At 31.7% G+C, this 12,702-nt stretch overlaps 1 protein-coding gene across 1 annotated transcript; it reads right to left on the bottom strand.

The window, feature by feature from the left end:
• Positions 1–207: 207 nt before the first annotated feature.
• LOC132755569 (1-acyl-sn-glycerol-3-phosphate acyltransferase epsilon-like) lies at positions 208–12,475 on the bottom strand. The gene is made up of 9 exons (XM_060746455.1): positions 12,151–12,475; positions 6,989–7,067; positions 6,361–6,476; positions 5,166–5,255; positions 4,506–4,596; positions 4,416–4,419; positions 3,957–4,066; positions 1,808–1,931; positions 208–715 (listed from the first exon to the last, which is right to left on the bottom strand). The coding sequence occupies exons 1-9, from the start codon at positions 12,445–12,447 to the stop codon at positions 493–495; spliced, it is 1,134 nt and encodes a 377-aa protein (XP_060602438.1). The 5' UTR covers positions 12,448–12,475; the 3' UTR covers positions 208–492.
• Between the last annotated feature and the right edge of the window lie 227 nt (positions 12,476–12,702).

Below are 12,702 nucleotides of genomic sequence, written 5' to 3' on the forward strand. Positions count from 1 at the left end.
TGTGTTTCAACCAACAGTCATCGAATTTAGCAGGGCCAGTGCCCAGGCCCCCCGGTATTTTTGGAAACCAATTTCATGCAAAAATTTAAACCCAAAGGTGACGCCTTCGTGATTAATCTAAAATTTCCTAATAATGTGTTAAAACCCAAACCGCCTTTTTTTAAAAAAACAAAGGTCCCGTAATAATCAATGACATGTACCAAATAAATGCATCTTAGCAAAACAAAATACACTTTTAATAGCAGATCTTTGACATGATTTGCATGTATTTTTTTTAAAAATTGTATAAAAGCTCTCCAGATTCTTCTATTTAAATAGTTGAGATAATTAAAACATAAATTTAAATCCCCAGCAAAACAAAATATACTTTCAATAAGGTTACCATACCTTTTTTTTAATTTTTTAATAAAACTTTTGAATATCAAAAGAAACAAATGACTAAATTTTCCTGTAGAATCTATCACTCATGGCATATAAAAATATAACAAATGATCAAGATCTTATACACATCCACAGACAGCCTAATATAGTCCCAAAAACATATGTCTTCCAATAAAACGTTCTACCCTCTGGCCTACTTAGTAAGAACACTAAACAAGAACTGAAGAAAAGAAATGACGGCACAGTAGAGGATGCTGGGATTTTTAATGTAACTGACTGTCCGGGAAATCTACCTCGCTCTTCTGGAAGACTTGAATAGAAATGTGATATTAACCTGAAAAAAGTAAAATATTTTATAATCATCACCATCTGATGACAATTTTCACATAAAAATTATCAAAACGTTCAGGAGAAAGTAAAAGTTTACAAGTATAATTATGAATTTCTTGAGCACACAAATGACTGGCTAAGAAGAGCCTGGATAATGCCCATCAAATGATATTAAGTTTTTGTAGGTTTCAATAGGTAGAAAACCCTTTCTGGCTTGCAAGTCATTCCTGTACAAAAATCATAGTTATTCTAAAATACTCATTTAATATGCACACTCACATAACATCAATTTCTACCCATCAGTATTTAGCTTGCCACACACAATCTTGGAAATCCCAATGTGTCTTAATATAGAATATATCTAGTTAAGTGGCTAAGTATAGTGTACTCAAATAACTCATTCTTTTGTTCAAAGGGAAACAGTTCCCATGCATTGTGATATCTGTGTTTTGTTTCACTTAAAATCATTGAAGAGATAGATTATCCTAATAATAAAAGATATGTTATCAGAATATTATCAAATAAACATCAGTACCAAGTACTGAAATCACAACACTCTTTAATGCAATGAAGTGCTTGTATGCATAAAAATTTTACACATTAAAGCAATTCTTTTTATTTTTTAATCGGGTTTAAAACAGTACAAAATTTGTATTTTAAAAAATTTTAAATATCATTTTGTTTTATCTGAAACAGGGAATTTTTTGCAGAACCCAAAAAAGCCTTTAATGACATTTTTTTTTTGTAAAACCCCAAAAGGGAAAAAAGAGCGGGAAAAGCTGCAATGTTTTTATGGGTTTCCCTTTTTGACTCACACATTTTAAAGAATTAAATTTTTTAACCCAAAAAATTGAAAAGCTTTTTCTTAAATAATTACGGGAAACGCTTTTATACTTTTAAAGACCCCTTTGGGAAATGTCATTTACCTGGGGACATTGAAAATAACAAATGTTTACAGTTATTTGTTTAAAAACCCCACTTGTATAAAAAAGCAAGAAAATAACAAAGTCAACTGACAGACATCACCATCATAATGCAACCCTGGACTCCAAACAGGATATAAAACAAATTGGTGGAAAATAAATAAAACACATACTTGTCTTTTTGGCGGAATGTTGAAAATAGCCATTGTTTCAGATCTGTTTCTTCCATAGGAATATCTTGTATAGGAACTTTATTGAAGTGTAAATGGATTCCAGGATTATTTAAAGATAAAAATTCTGGAAAGGAAAAAAATGTGTATCACCTACAAACAATTCACTGACAACTAGGGTCTGTGTACTTTAGTGTCCCTTAAACATAGTACAATGTAGTAAAAAAATACCCCTATATTTGGAATAAATAATTCACCACAGATAACTTACTATTGAGCAATGAAATGCTGCTTTTATAGATCAAATAGCAATCATAAAAAAAATTAATGAGCCGCACCATGACAAAACCAACGTAGTGTGTCTGCAACCAGCATGGATCCAGACCAGCCTGCGCATCTACACAGTCTGATCAGGATCCATGCTGTTCGCTTACAAAAACCCTATTACAAGTAAAGCCACTGGTAGCGAACACTATGGATCCTGATCTGATGTGCAGGCTGGTCTAAATCCATGCTGGTCCTAAACGCACTATGTTGGTTTTTAAACTTTTGCCATGGCGTGGATCAAATTTATTATCTGGGGTCTACATTGCAGATTGGAGCTGACTGACTAATTTACTCCTTTGGACTTCTGTATCGTAAAATAGAAATGCTATTTCTTCATATTAATAATGTAAGAAAGTCATCTTTCTGCCTTACTGGTTGTTACTACTAAATGCAGTTTGATAACTGCCTGATAAACACCCATGTCTTGTTCCACCATAAAGGCTGAAAATCTTCATACAACACACAAGTATATAACTTGGTGCTACCTAAATTTGCTTGGAGAAGAAGAAAAGTAGCTAATTATAATCCGAGAGTGGCCAGCAAGAAGGCACTCCTGAGTGATTAAAAGAATGATAATTCCTCGGGGTTTGGTAAGGTATCATCGATAACAGCGTGACATAGGTATCATGTGGCAAATTTTCCAGTAGCCAGTGATTTTGCCAGTTTTCGAGGCTTACAGTGAGCAGGGTGTAACAGTAACTATACCCTTTAACTAGAACTCCGCGAGTCGGATGTGTCGCCTTGTGAACAATGTAGTTTAGGGGAAATGGCCAGGACAAAAATGAAATATGAAAATTAAAAAAGGGCAATAACTAAAAAAATAATAAGTGCAGAGCAGCAGTTTCTGTACACTGCACTTCTTATCAATAAGATCTATCATTCTATGATGTTTCAAGTCCATAGCTTTCATACTTGAGGAGAAATGACCAGGACAAAAAAAAAGTAAGAAAATCAACAAAGGGCAATAACTCAAAAATAAGAAATGCAGAGTATCAGTTCTTATGCACTGCACTTCTTTTTAATGAGATCTATCATCCTATCAAGTTTCAAGTCCATAACTTTTATACTTTCGGATAAATGGCCTGGACAAAAAATTAAGTATGAAAATTAACAAAGGGCCATAACTCAAAAATTAAGAAATGCAGAGTACCGATTCTTGTGCACTGCACTTCTTAATAATGAGATCTATCATCCTATGAAGTTTCAAGTCCATAGCTTTTATACTTAAGTAGAAATGGCCCGGACAAAATTAAAGTATGTAAATAAACAAAGGGCAATAACTCAAAAAAATAAGAAATGCAGAGTACCAGTTCTTGTGCACTGCACTTCTTCTTAATGAGACCTATCATCCTATGAAGTTTCAAGTCCATGGCTTTTATACATTAGGAGAAATGGCCCGGACAAAAATAAAGTATGAAAATTAACAAAGGGCAATAACTCAAAAATTAGGAAGTGCAGAGTACCGATTCTTGTGCACTGCACTTCTTAATAATGAGATCTATCATCCCATGAAGTTTCAAGTCCATAGCTTTTTTAGTTGAAGAGAAATGGCCCGGACAAAATTAAAGTATGAAAATTAACAAAGGGCAATAACTCAAAAAAAATAAGAACTGCAGGGTACCGGTCCTTGTGCACTGCACTTCGCGTTATTGAAAGAAGCATGCATACCAAGTTTGAAGTCAATCAGACTTATAGTGACTAAGTTATGATTCGGACAAGCTTTAGGGGACGCCGACAACGACACAGACGCCGCCGACACCGCCGACAAAAGTAACCCCTATATGTCACCTTTTCAAGGCGACACAAAAACTGAAATAATATATACCAGTCATTCCTGGTGCAGCAATTCTACAACCAGTCTCTGGATCAATAGAATCACTGTAACCTATTGTAACATCATATATGGCATCTACATGGTGCTTTAACTTCTCAAACCTTTAATTTTTAAAACCTTTTCCCATTTTTGGGAAAACGGGCCAGGGCTCTTTATGGTTCAACCCTTGTAAACCCCAAAAAGGAAAAAGCAATTTTTTATCATTTAAAAAAAATTTTAAATGGGAAAATATTATCAGTTAAAAAAACCGAAAAATTTTTCCCCACTAATTTTTTTTGAAAAAAAAATTTTTCTAAACAAAAAAACCAAGGTAACATATTTTTAAAACCATTATTAAATCGGAAAAATTTTAAAAAGAATGATTTCATTTAGGGAACATTTTTAAAATTTTGTAAACTTTAACCCTTTTTTTTTAAAAACAATTTCTCACAGAAAACAAGAAATCTATACATCACTAAGGAAAGTTAAGTTGAATATCAAATTACTTTAATCTTTATGACACGAATATCAGTAAAAAAGGAGAATGAAATAGATTTCAACCTTGTTCTATGGCAGAATTTTTACTTCTTTCAATCACATCCGGTAAATCGGGGTTCATGCGTGTACCTTCCGGAAAAATCACTAACCAAACCTATAAAACATTACCAACAATATGTAAGAACGTTTTTTATATCCTTTAGAGAATTCTTGTTTAATATAAAGAGATGACATTAATGAAGGTTTCTTATTACGGGGTGTAAATGACTGAATAAGTGTTAGAAGGTAAGAAATTTGCATCCCTAAGACACAGTCATTTTTAGGTCCTTGAATTTCTTTTTTTTTATAGTGTTTTACAAGGGGTGTAAGTGGCCGTGTGGTAAAAGCTGTTGACTTCAAACCACTTGCCTTTTATCACTGAGGGTTCAAATCCTGACAGGGACTTTGGATTCTTTCAGCTATTCAGCTAAACAGCTTGCTTACGGCATGTCAAAGGTTCTCCTCAGGTGCCAGTGCAGGCATGAAATAATGCTAATATAATATTCTCCCCAGCATTATTAATTGCTATTGCTTAATTTAGTACATTTTGTATTTCTAATAGGAAAGTGAAAAGATTTATGCATACATTCCTTATTGTGTGCATCTTTTGACACATCTTTAAAATTACTGACGAAATAAATGTTTATTATGACCCACAAAAATGAACATAAAACATATACTCACTGGAATATCATTAGTTTTTAGCTGAGCAAGTTGTTTTTCTGCCTTGTCCTGATCAAATTTACCACTTTTCTTCACATATATACACGAATGCTGCAAGTAATGCAAAATCAAATTTAAAGCATACATTTATTATTCATGTTTTTCTGCCGTTAGAAATTGTTTCCATAAAAGCATTTCAATTTGGATTCACAGTAAAACAAGACCACAGCATGTGTTGTAAATGCTTGTCTGTTAAAAATTCTAAGTTAAAAAGGGGCATAACTCAAAAAACATTACTTTCAGAATTATGCCCATTGTCTCAGAACTGCACCTTGTCATGATAAGCAAGTTTCATGTTGTGACATTGTCAAGATGTTTGAATAATGGGCTTTACTAAATTTTTTGCATGGCGACCACAACACCACAGGGACTTTTTTTCGAAACAGATGAGCTAAAAATGCATTTTTTTCAATGTTATAAATTTACGGAGCTCTGACAAATCAGAGCATATGATTTCTTATGGAAAAGAGACAGCAGTTATTCATCTGTGACATTTCCTATCAATTAAGTCATCCCTTTTATAAAATTAGTCCCTTTATCTTCTTTTATGGTTGCTGACATTGAATACATGGCTGCTTGCTGGCTTTAAGTAGTCTTACTGTAATGCTTTCCCATCAAAAAATTCTAACATTGTCCAATATTGTTGAAAATGTGTTATTTCGGGAATATTATTTTCTTTTCAAATATTGGGAGTTAAATTATTTACAATCACCCACCCTTTATCGCTAGGTACTAAATTCCAATTATTAATGGTTAAAAATTATTTAATACCGAAATTTGTGAAAAATGACCGATTTATTACGATATTGGCCGATGTTAAAAACTTTATAGTGGGAAAGCATAAGACAACAGCATAACAGTAAGACAATCTTAAATCCGATTTTATCATGAGAGAATCACCCCCTCCCTATCTTGAGGAAAGTCAAGTGACTGAAATAATGTACAAAGGGACATGTGGTATCATTCTTCTTTAGTAATATCTTAGAGGTAATAAAAGAAAATAAAGTAGAAAACATTATTAATAGATATAAAATCGCAGCATGATTAAACAGTATGGGTGTGGCATTAAACCCTATGCACCAATAGCCTCCTTTCGAAATGTAAAATTCAATGCACCATAACAATAACAAAGGGAGAAGAGCAAGAAATGCCTTACCTGTCTGAAATAGAAACCATACAATGGGAAGAACCTCAGACCATCTTTAAGAACATACCGGATTCTTCCAATGCAACTTTGTGGCGATGCCAACATGTTTGCTATAATCCAATCAACTGTAACACAATACAAATTATATACAATCATTAATTCACAACAGGTTTGTTGTTTCATATCCTTCACAAAGTTATATCATTTTTCATGTGATATAGCTTTTATATCATTATAAAATATTATTTTTGAAACTTCAAAATGAACTATGATTAATTCAGGAAGTAAATAAACAATTTCATCAGTTCTTTAATTATGTTTAATTAATACAACAATGAAAAATCAACTTTAATATTAATAACTAAAATGAAAATATTACTAGTAAAACAAGAATTTGTAACAGAGTTACCAACGTTCCCCACCTAAAGGAAGTTTTACATGAAGCACAAAATTGTGCTATTTCAAAAAATTCAAAAGTATGAAGGCGATACACCAAGAACTTAAAAAGTTATGATCAAGGTACAAGTTTGCAGACTGGGACGGCAACACCGACATGACTGTAACAATACCTCTATAAAATTTTTTTTCTAAATTGAGCTAAAAATCATTACAATATGCTATAAAAGGCTGTTCATACCAGTACACTGATGATTACAGATAAAGATGACACTTTTCTTTTCATTTAACAACGCTTCTACATCACCATACACCTGCACCTATCGAGGAAGAAAAAAAAAATCAACACTGTCACTCCATCATGGTTATTATTGTATGATATGTATATCTGGCTAAATACATGTATTATATAAATTAATACTGATTAACATATTCTGCACGAAAAAAAGCACCAACAATATCTAAAAGCTGATCTTCAAGTTAATTAAATCTACATGTATTACTAATGTATTACTTATTAGTGTCAAATTCATTATCACAAATTCAATACTTATGAATTTTAAATATAATTCTCCAGACATGTAAAATAAGGGTTCTATGATAACAAGACAGCCATTTCAAACAAGATGACCCCCTTAATTTTTATTTACTAAGACAGATGAAAAAGAAAGTTCATTGTTCCCATAAACACGACATATTTCATTTAATATGTCTTTCGCCTGTATACCAAGAATACAGCAGTTCTTGATATACATGTAGAACCATATTTGCCAAATTGGTCAGTGAAAGGAAACCTTTTTTCCAACCATTTTAGCTTAGTATGTATTAACACAAGTAGATAGCGTCAATCAAGCTATTGTCAAAGCTAAACTGAACTGATTTACATATGTATTGTATCAATTGAGAGCTTACACAACCATCAATGCGATGCATGTACATACTTCGTTCAAAACATGGTTAAAAGGGAGATATTAGTGTTTTGGGTAAGGGTTAATATTTCAAAACATTGATTTTGCTGCTGACAGATTCTAAAAGTGCTCCCTAAAGTCTAGCCTTATATGAAATTAGGCAAAACCTTTAAACGGGAAAGTCATTTAAAAAGTTTCTTTCATTTTTCTGTTCTAAAGCTGTCATTTGTCATTTCATGCACAGCTTCCATTTTCACTCGGAACATTATGAATCCGAAAAGTTGAGATTTGTTCTGTTTTTGGAATAGCCCGCCTATTATCATTGAATTACATTGTAAATGGTGGCGGCCAACTAGAGCTGACAGTGAAAATTTCATATATAGTTATAGAATTCTGGTAGACAGACGTTACACTATTGAGACGATTCACACCAAGACGTTTCACTCCCAAATGGGAGTGAAACGTCTTGAAGACGATTCACTCCTTTTTTATACCAAAATTATTTTGATACTTATGATTTACTAAAATAGACCTAAAATATTGAATTGAATTGAACTAAAATAGACCTTAAATTTAATAAAAAAATAAATTAAAAAGGGGGATATTACTTTCTTTGTCAATGACTTAAAAACTCAGTTACTTTAAGTTCTATCATTTCAGTTATCTTATCTTCTTTATTGTTGTTTTTGAAAAAGTGTTTTTTCAAAGTTCTTTGATTCATATGTGGCATTATCACATTATTTCACTTAAAGAAAAAATATTTTTTGATCTTTTGTAAACATGGACTCAATAAGGCAATTTTTTAATTTAAAAGCATAACATTTTTTTTTGTTTTTAACATGGGATAAAAATTTTGTTTAAATTATTTAATGCTAGTATAGTGCTTTTGCGATAAATGTCAAAAAAGTTTAAATGGCCATTGAAATCAGAAAAAAATATCTTTAAAATTAAATTAGAAGCATTGGGACTTTTTCAATATTTGGTCATGTATAATCATTTTTTTGTGACAAAAATTCATTATTATATAAACAAAACTTATGGAGAAGTTTCTGTGTTTAAATTGCCTGTCGTCAAAAAATATTTTAATGGTCCAATAAACAACTCATTAGTAAACTGTTCCCAGGCAAAACACCCGACGTTGACCCAACGTTGGATCAACGTTGAATTTTGGGTCGCGACGTCGGTGACCTTTTCATACAAACGTCAAATCGACGTTGAATCCCCGACGTCTAACAGACGTTTCATTTTTGACGTCGACTCGACGTCGGGTTTTGGTCGGTAATCTGACAATAGGTGAATTTAATTTATGAAACCAAATATTATATATATAAATGAAAGCATAAACAGCGAAAATTTTAAGTTTAAGTTTAGAAAGGGAACATTATATATTTATTTTCTCCATTAAAACAACAGTATCACGTGGGTGGCCTAACGTACGATATTCGAATATTAAGTGGCGCTCTGTAAACGGATAGACGCAGATCAGTATGAAATAATATTTGCTATATTTTCGTTTAAATAATATCTCATCTCCTCGAATTAGTTTCTAAGAAGTGTTTATATAATTTACAATGAGCTGTTTATCATTTTTGAGGGCTTCATTTTTATAGTGGTAAATAATTTAGTAAATTTCGAATTTGGCTGTGGACTTATCGGTAATCTGATATTTTTAATTTTTCAATTGTATTGGCGGATAAAAAAACGACGGGTTGACAGACAAAGTTGTATATTCCAAACAAAAGAAAAAGGTAGGCAAACATTATATATTGTTTTTCAAAATGCTAATTTTACCGCATGTTTGCATGGATTCGATGGTTTATTTGATCATTGAAATGTTTTGACTGGTAAACTTAATGTAACGTGATTTCGCGAGATAAATAATTTTGTTTCCCGTAAGAACACTTTATCATTTGCTATAGAACAGTATAACCGGATCATTTTCCCACACTATATCGCCATGCCAAATTAATGCACAATCAATGGTAGGAAATATCCTAGCAATTGAAATCAATAAAAAGTTAAATGCAATACGTAAGACTCTTATTATTCAAATGCTGGTAAATAAAATTTTTCTTATTTCTTATCAACATGAATTTCCCTTATATGAGGGGCCAGTCATTTACACATGTATCAGATGCAGTTTGATTTTGATATCTGTGTAGTTGTTAAACTATTCGTTGTTAATTGAAGTACTTTACCCATACTGTTAGCATACCATGTGTCTCTTATATTATGAAAATGATTCATGTAAATGATACGACTTTGGTAAGATATATCTGAAAGCACATTGTATTTGACTAGCTATCTTTTTATTAATGTAATCAAACAACATATTATCAATCAGAAAACACATTATCATAGTTATAAATCAATAAAAGTAATTAGTTTTGTTTAATTAGCCTGCTTATCAACAAGTTGTATGCTCGTATCATAAAACGTTTTTACACTAAGCCAGTCTGTCCTATATACACTTAGCAGACCTGATCATGCTGGGCAGAGATTAATATCTATAAAAATGACCAGTAACATGTGAATTTCTTTTGATGTTGTATGAGCATTTGTACAAAGTACATTGAATATAAAAAAATAACAATATCAATTTTTGCGGGAGTAGAATTAATTTCATTTTGGTATTTGTTATATCAGTTTTTCATGCGCTTATGAGTTAACTAAGATTAATAGTAATTGATTTTGCCTATTGTATTAGACAAACATCCTTCCACCACATGGTTAAATTTCTAAAACGATTATATTTCGTCTTTCAGATTGTGAAAATTATGATAATTCAACATGTGTCAAAAGTTCAGGAGGGAAGATGAAATATTTAGAGGAAAAGAAAAATGAAAACCTTACCAAAGATTTTGTGACAGGTATATATTTCAAAATATTATATATATATATAGAAATACAGTGATCTTATTACCCTTGATTTTATAATGAAATTCACGAAGCCATTTTTTATCAAAATTAATAGATATATACAGTAGGTACACGAAAACTACATGGTTTAAACTAAATTAAAAATAATAAGTATCTTTTTTAAGTAGTTGGAGAGTTTTTTGTTAGAATTTTCGTTTAATTATTAATATGTATAAGTGATTTATTTCTTGCACTTGTAAACTGATTATTTTATTTTTTTTAATTTCAGAAAGTGTGATGAGATCTCAGGTTGGAGACGGTAATGATACGCTTATAGTATGCCCCAGATCGACATAATGTAGGAGGACGAAAGAAGCTAGAATACTAATGAAGATACATGAACATTGCTATTTATAGTTATAACAAAATATTCAGAATATTGTTCCATTTAACATTCAGATCTAGATTTCAGTTATAAAATACAAAGACAAATATACAATCAGTGAGTTGGATAGATGATTGAAAAATCCCAAACTCAGAGTGATCAGTTCAGTGGTGATATAAGAAAAAACACATGCATGGATGTTTTGCTATATAAAATGTCAGTGTTAATATTCAAGAAGGATTTTGTTTATCTTATTTCTAAACATGCCTTAATTAATACATGAAAGCATTATTAAAGTTACATACCGTCAAGTTTAATAGTTTCAAAAAAAATATTATGTAAATCTTGCATTTGTTATAGTACCACATTTCTTGTTTTTGTACTAAGTCTTGTGATTCCGAGTATAAAATAAATTGCTAAAATCATAAGAATGCTTATTCATTAACCCTATTAAAGAGCTTCAAAATGAAAAAAATCATATTCCAAAAGTTTTGAATGAGGTTAAATCATGGTAAGAAAATTTGGTCAGATAAGGTTTGCATATGGTCAGATAATGGTCAGAAAAGGTTGGATTATGGTCAGAAAAAGTTTGGATTATGTCCAAATAATGGTCAGAAAAGGTTGGATTATGGTCAGATAATAGTCAGAAAAGGTTGGATTATGGTCAGAAAAGGTTGGATAAAGGTCATTTTATTACGTTGTATAGACGTCGGTTTCTGACGTCTAAAAAACTTTCAAATCCAACCTTCTGCCAACGTTTACCCAACGTCAGGGTCTAACGTCAGTACAACGTTGGTACAACGTCTTTTGCTTGCTGGGGTTGATGCTTAAGTGCAGTGTTTATACAACTGATTCAATAGTGGTGTCAAACTGTTAGTTGATTGTCTCAGTGTTTATGCAACTAATTAGGCAATGAGATAACACCACAATTACTTAAGTTTGTTTAATGGCTACTGTTTAATAAATAGATGAAGAAAATAATTTTTTAAAAAAATAATTTATTTTATACACATGTTTCGCATTTCATTGTTTAAGACTTTGTGGGCCATGTCTTTGACTGTCCCGTATTTTGTAATCAGTTAAAATACACCAAAACAACACATATTAACATAAGTAAGTCGATCGAGGGGTATGCTTGGTATTTTGTAAGTGGTACAACTTTTTACTGGTGATTATCATATATATACGGATTCATTCATTGCTTCATCTACTTAAAATTCTTAAACAATTTGAAAATTTGGCCTTATTTACCTCTGCTCCAGTATAAGTATGGAAGAAAAACAGGATCAGCTTCTGATACAGTGAGTAGAGGCAGTCATCAGCTGATGTGTAAATGCGACGAGGCAAACATAATGTCAGAATTCTCATTGCACCCCACAATGTTATGAATGTAGGTGATGATCCAATCATAATCGCAGTTGGAAGTGACCATCTTAAAGAATGTGCATGAAATAAAATAGAAAACATTTTTGCAAGGACCGGGTGACATGTGAGACACGATATTAACAGAAGTACGCCGATCGAGTTGTATACTTGGTTGTATTTCATCTGTCTGAGTGAAAAAGTCGGAATATGTTCAGTAATAGATCGCGCATTGTCTTACAAATAGATAAGAAAGAGCCTGTCTCGTCTTAATTCACCAACATGACATTTTTACCTGTATCTTTTCACATACCACGAAGTAATATCTGTGTTATATATATACCGAAAAAATAAAATGTCGGACCAAGTTCAGTGTAAACTCGGTTAATATGAAATTTCAAGTATTTCAACCTTAACAGTCACGAAAATCAAACGCAGAAA

Source organism: Ruditapes philippinarum, unplaced genomic scaffold (genome assembly GCF_026571515.1).
Source record: "Ruditapes philippinarum isolate M1 unplaced genomic scaffold, ASM2657151v2 ctg2146_1_1_1_1, whole genome shotgun sequence".
NCBI lineage: Eukaryota > Metazoa > Mollusca > Bivalvia > Venerida > Veneridae > Ruditapes > Ruditapes philippinarum.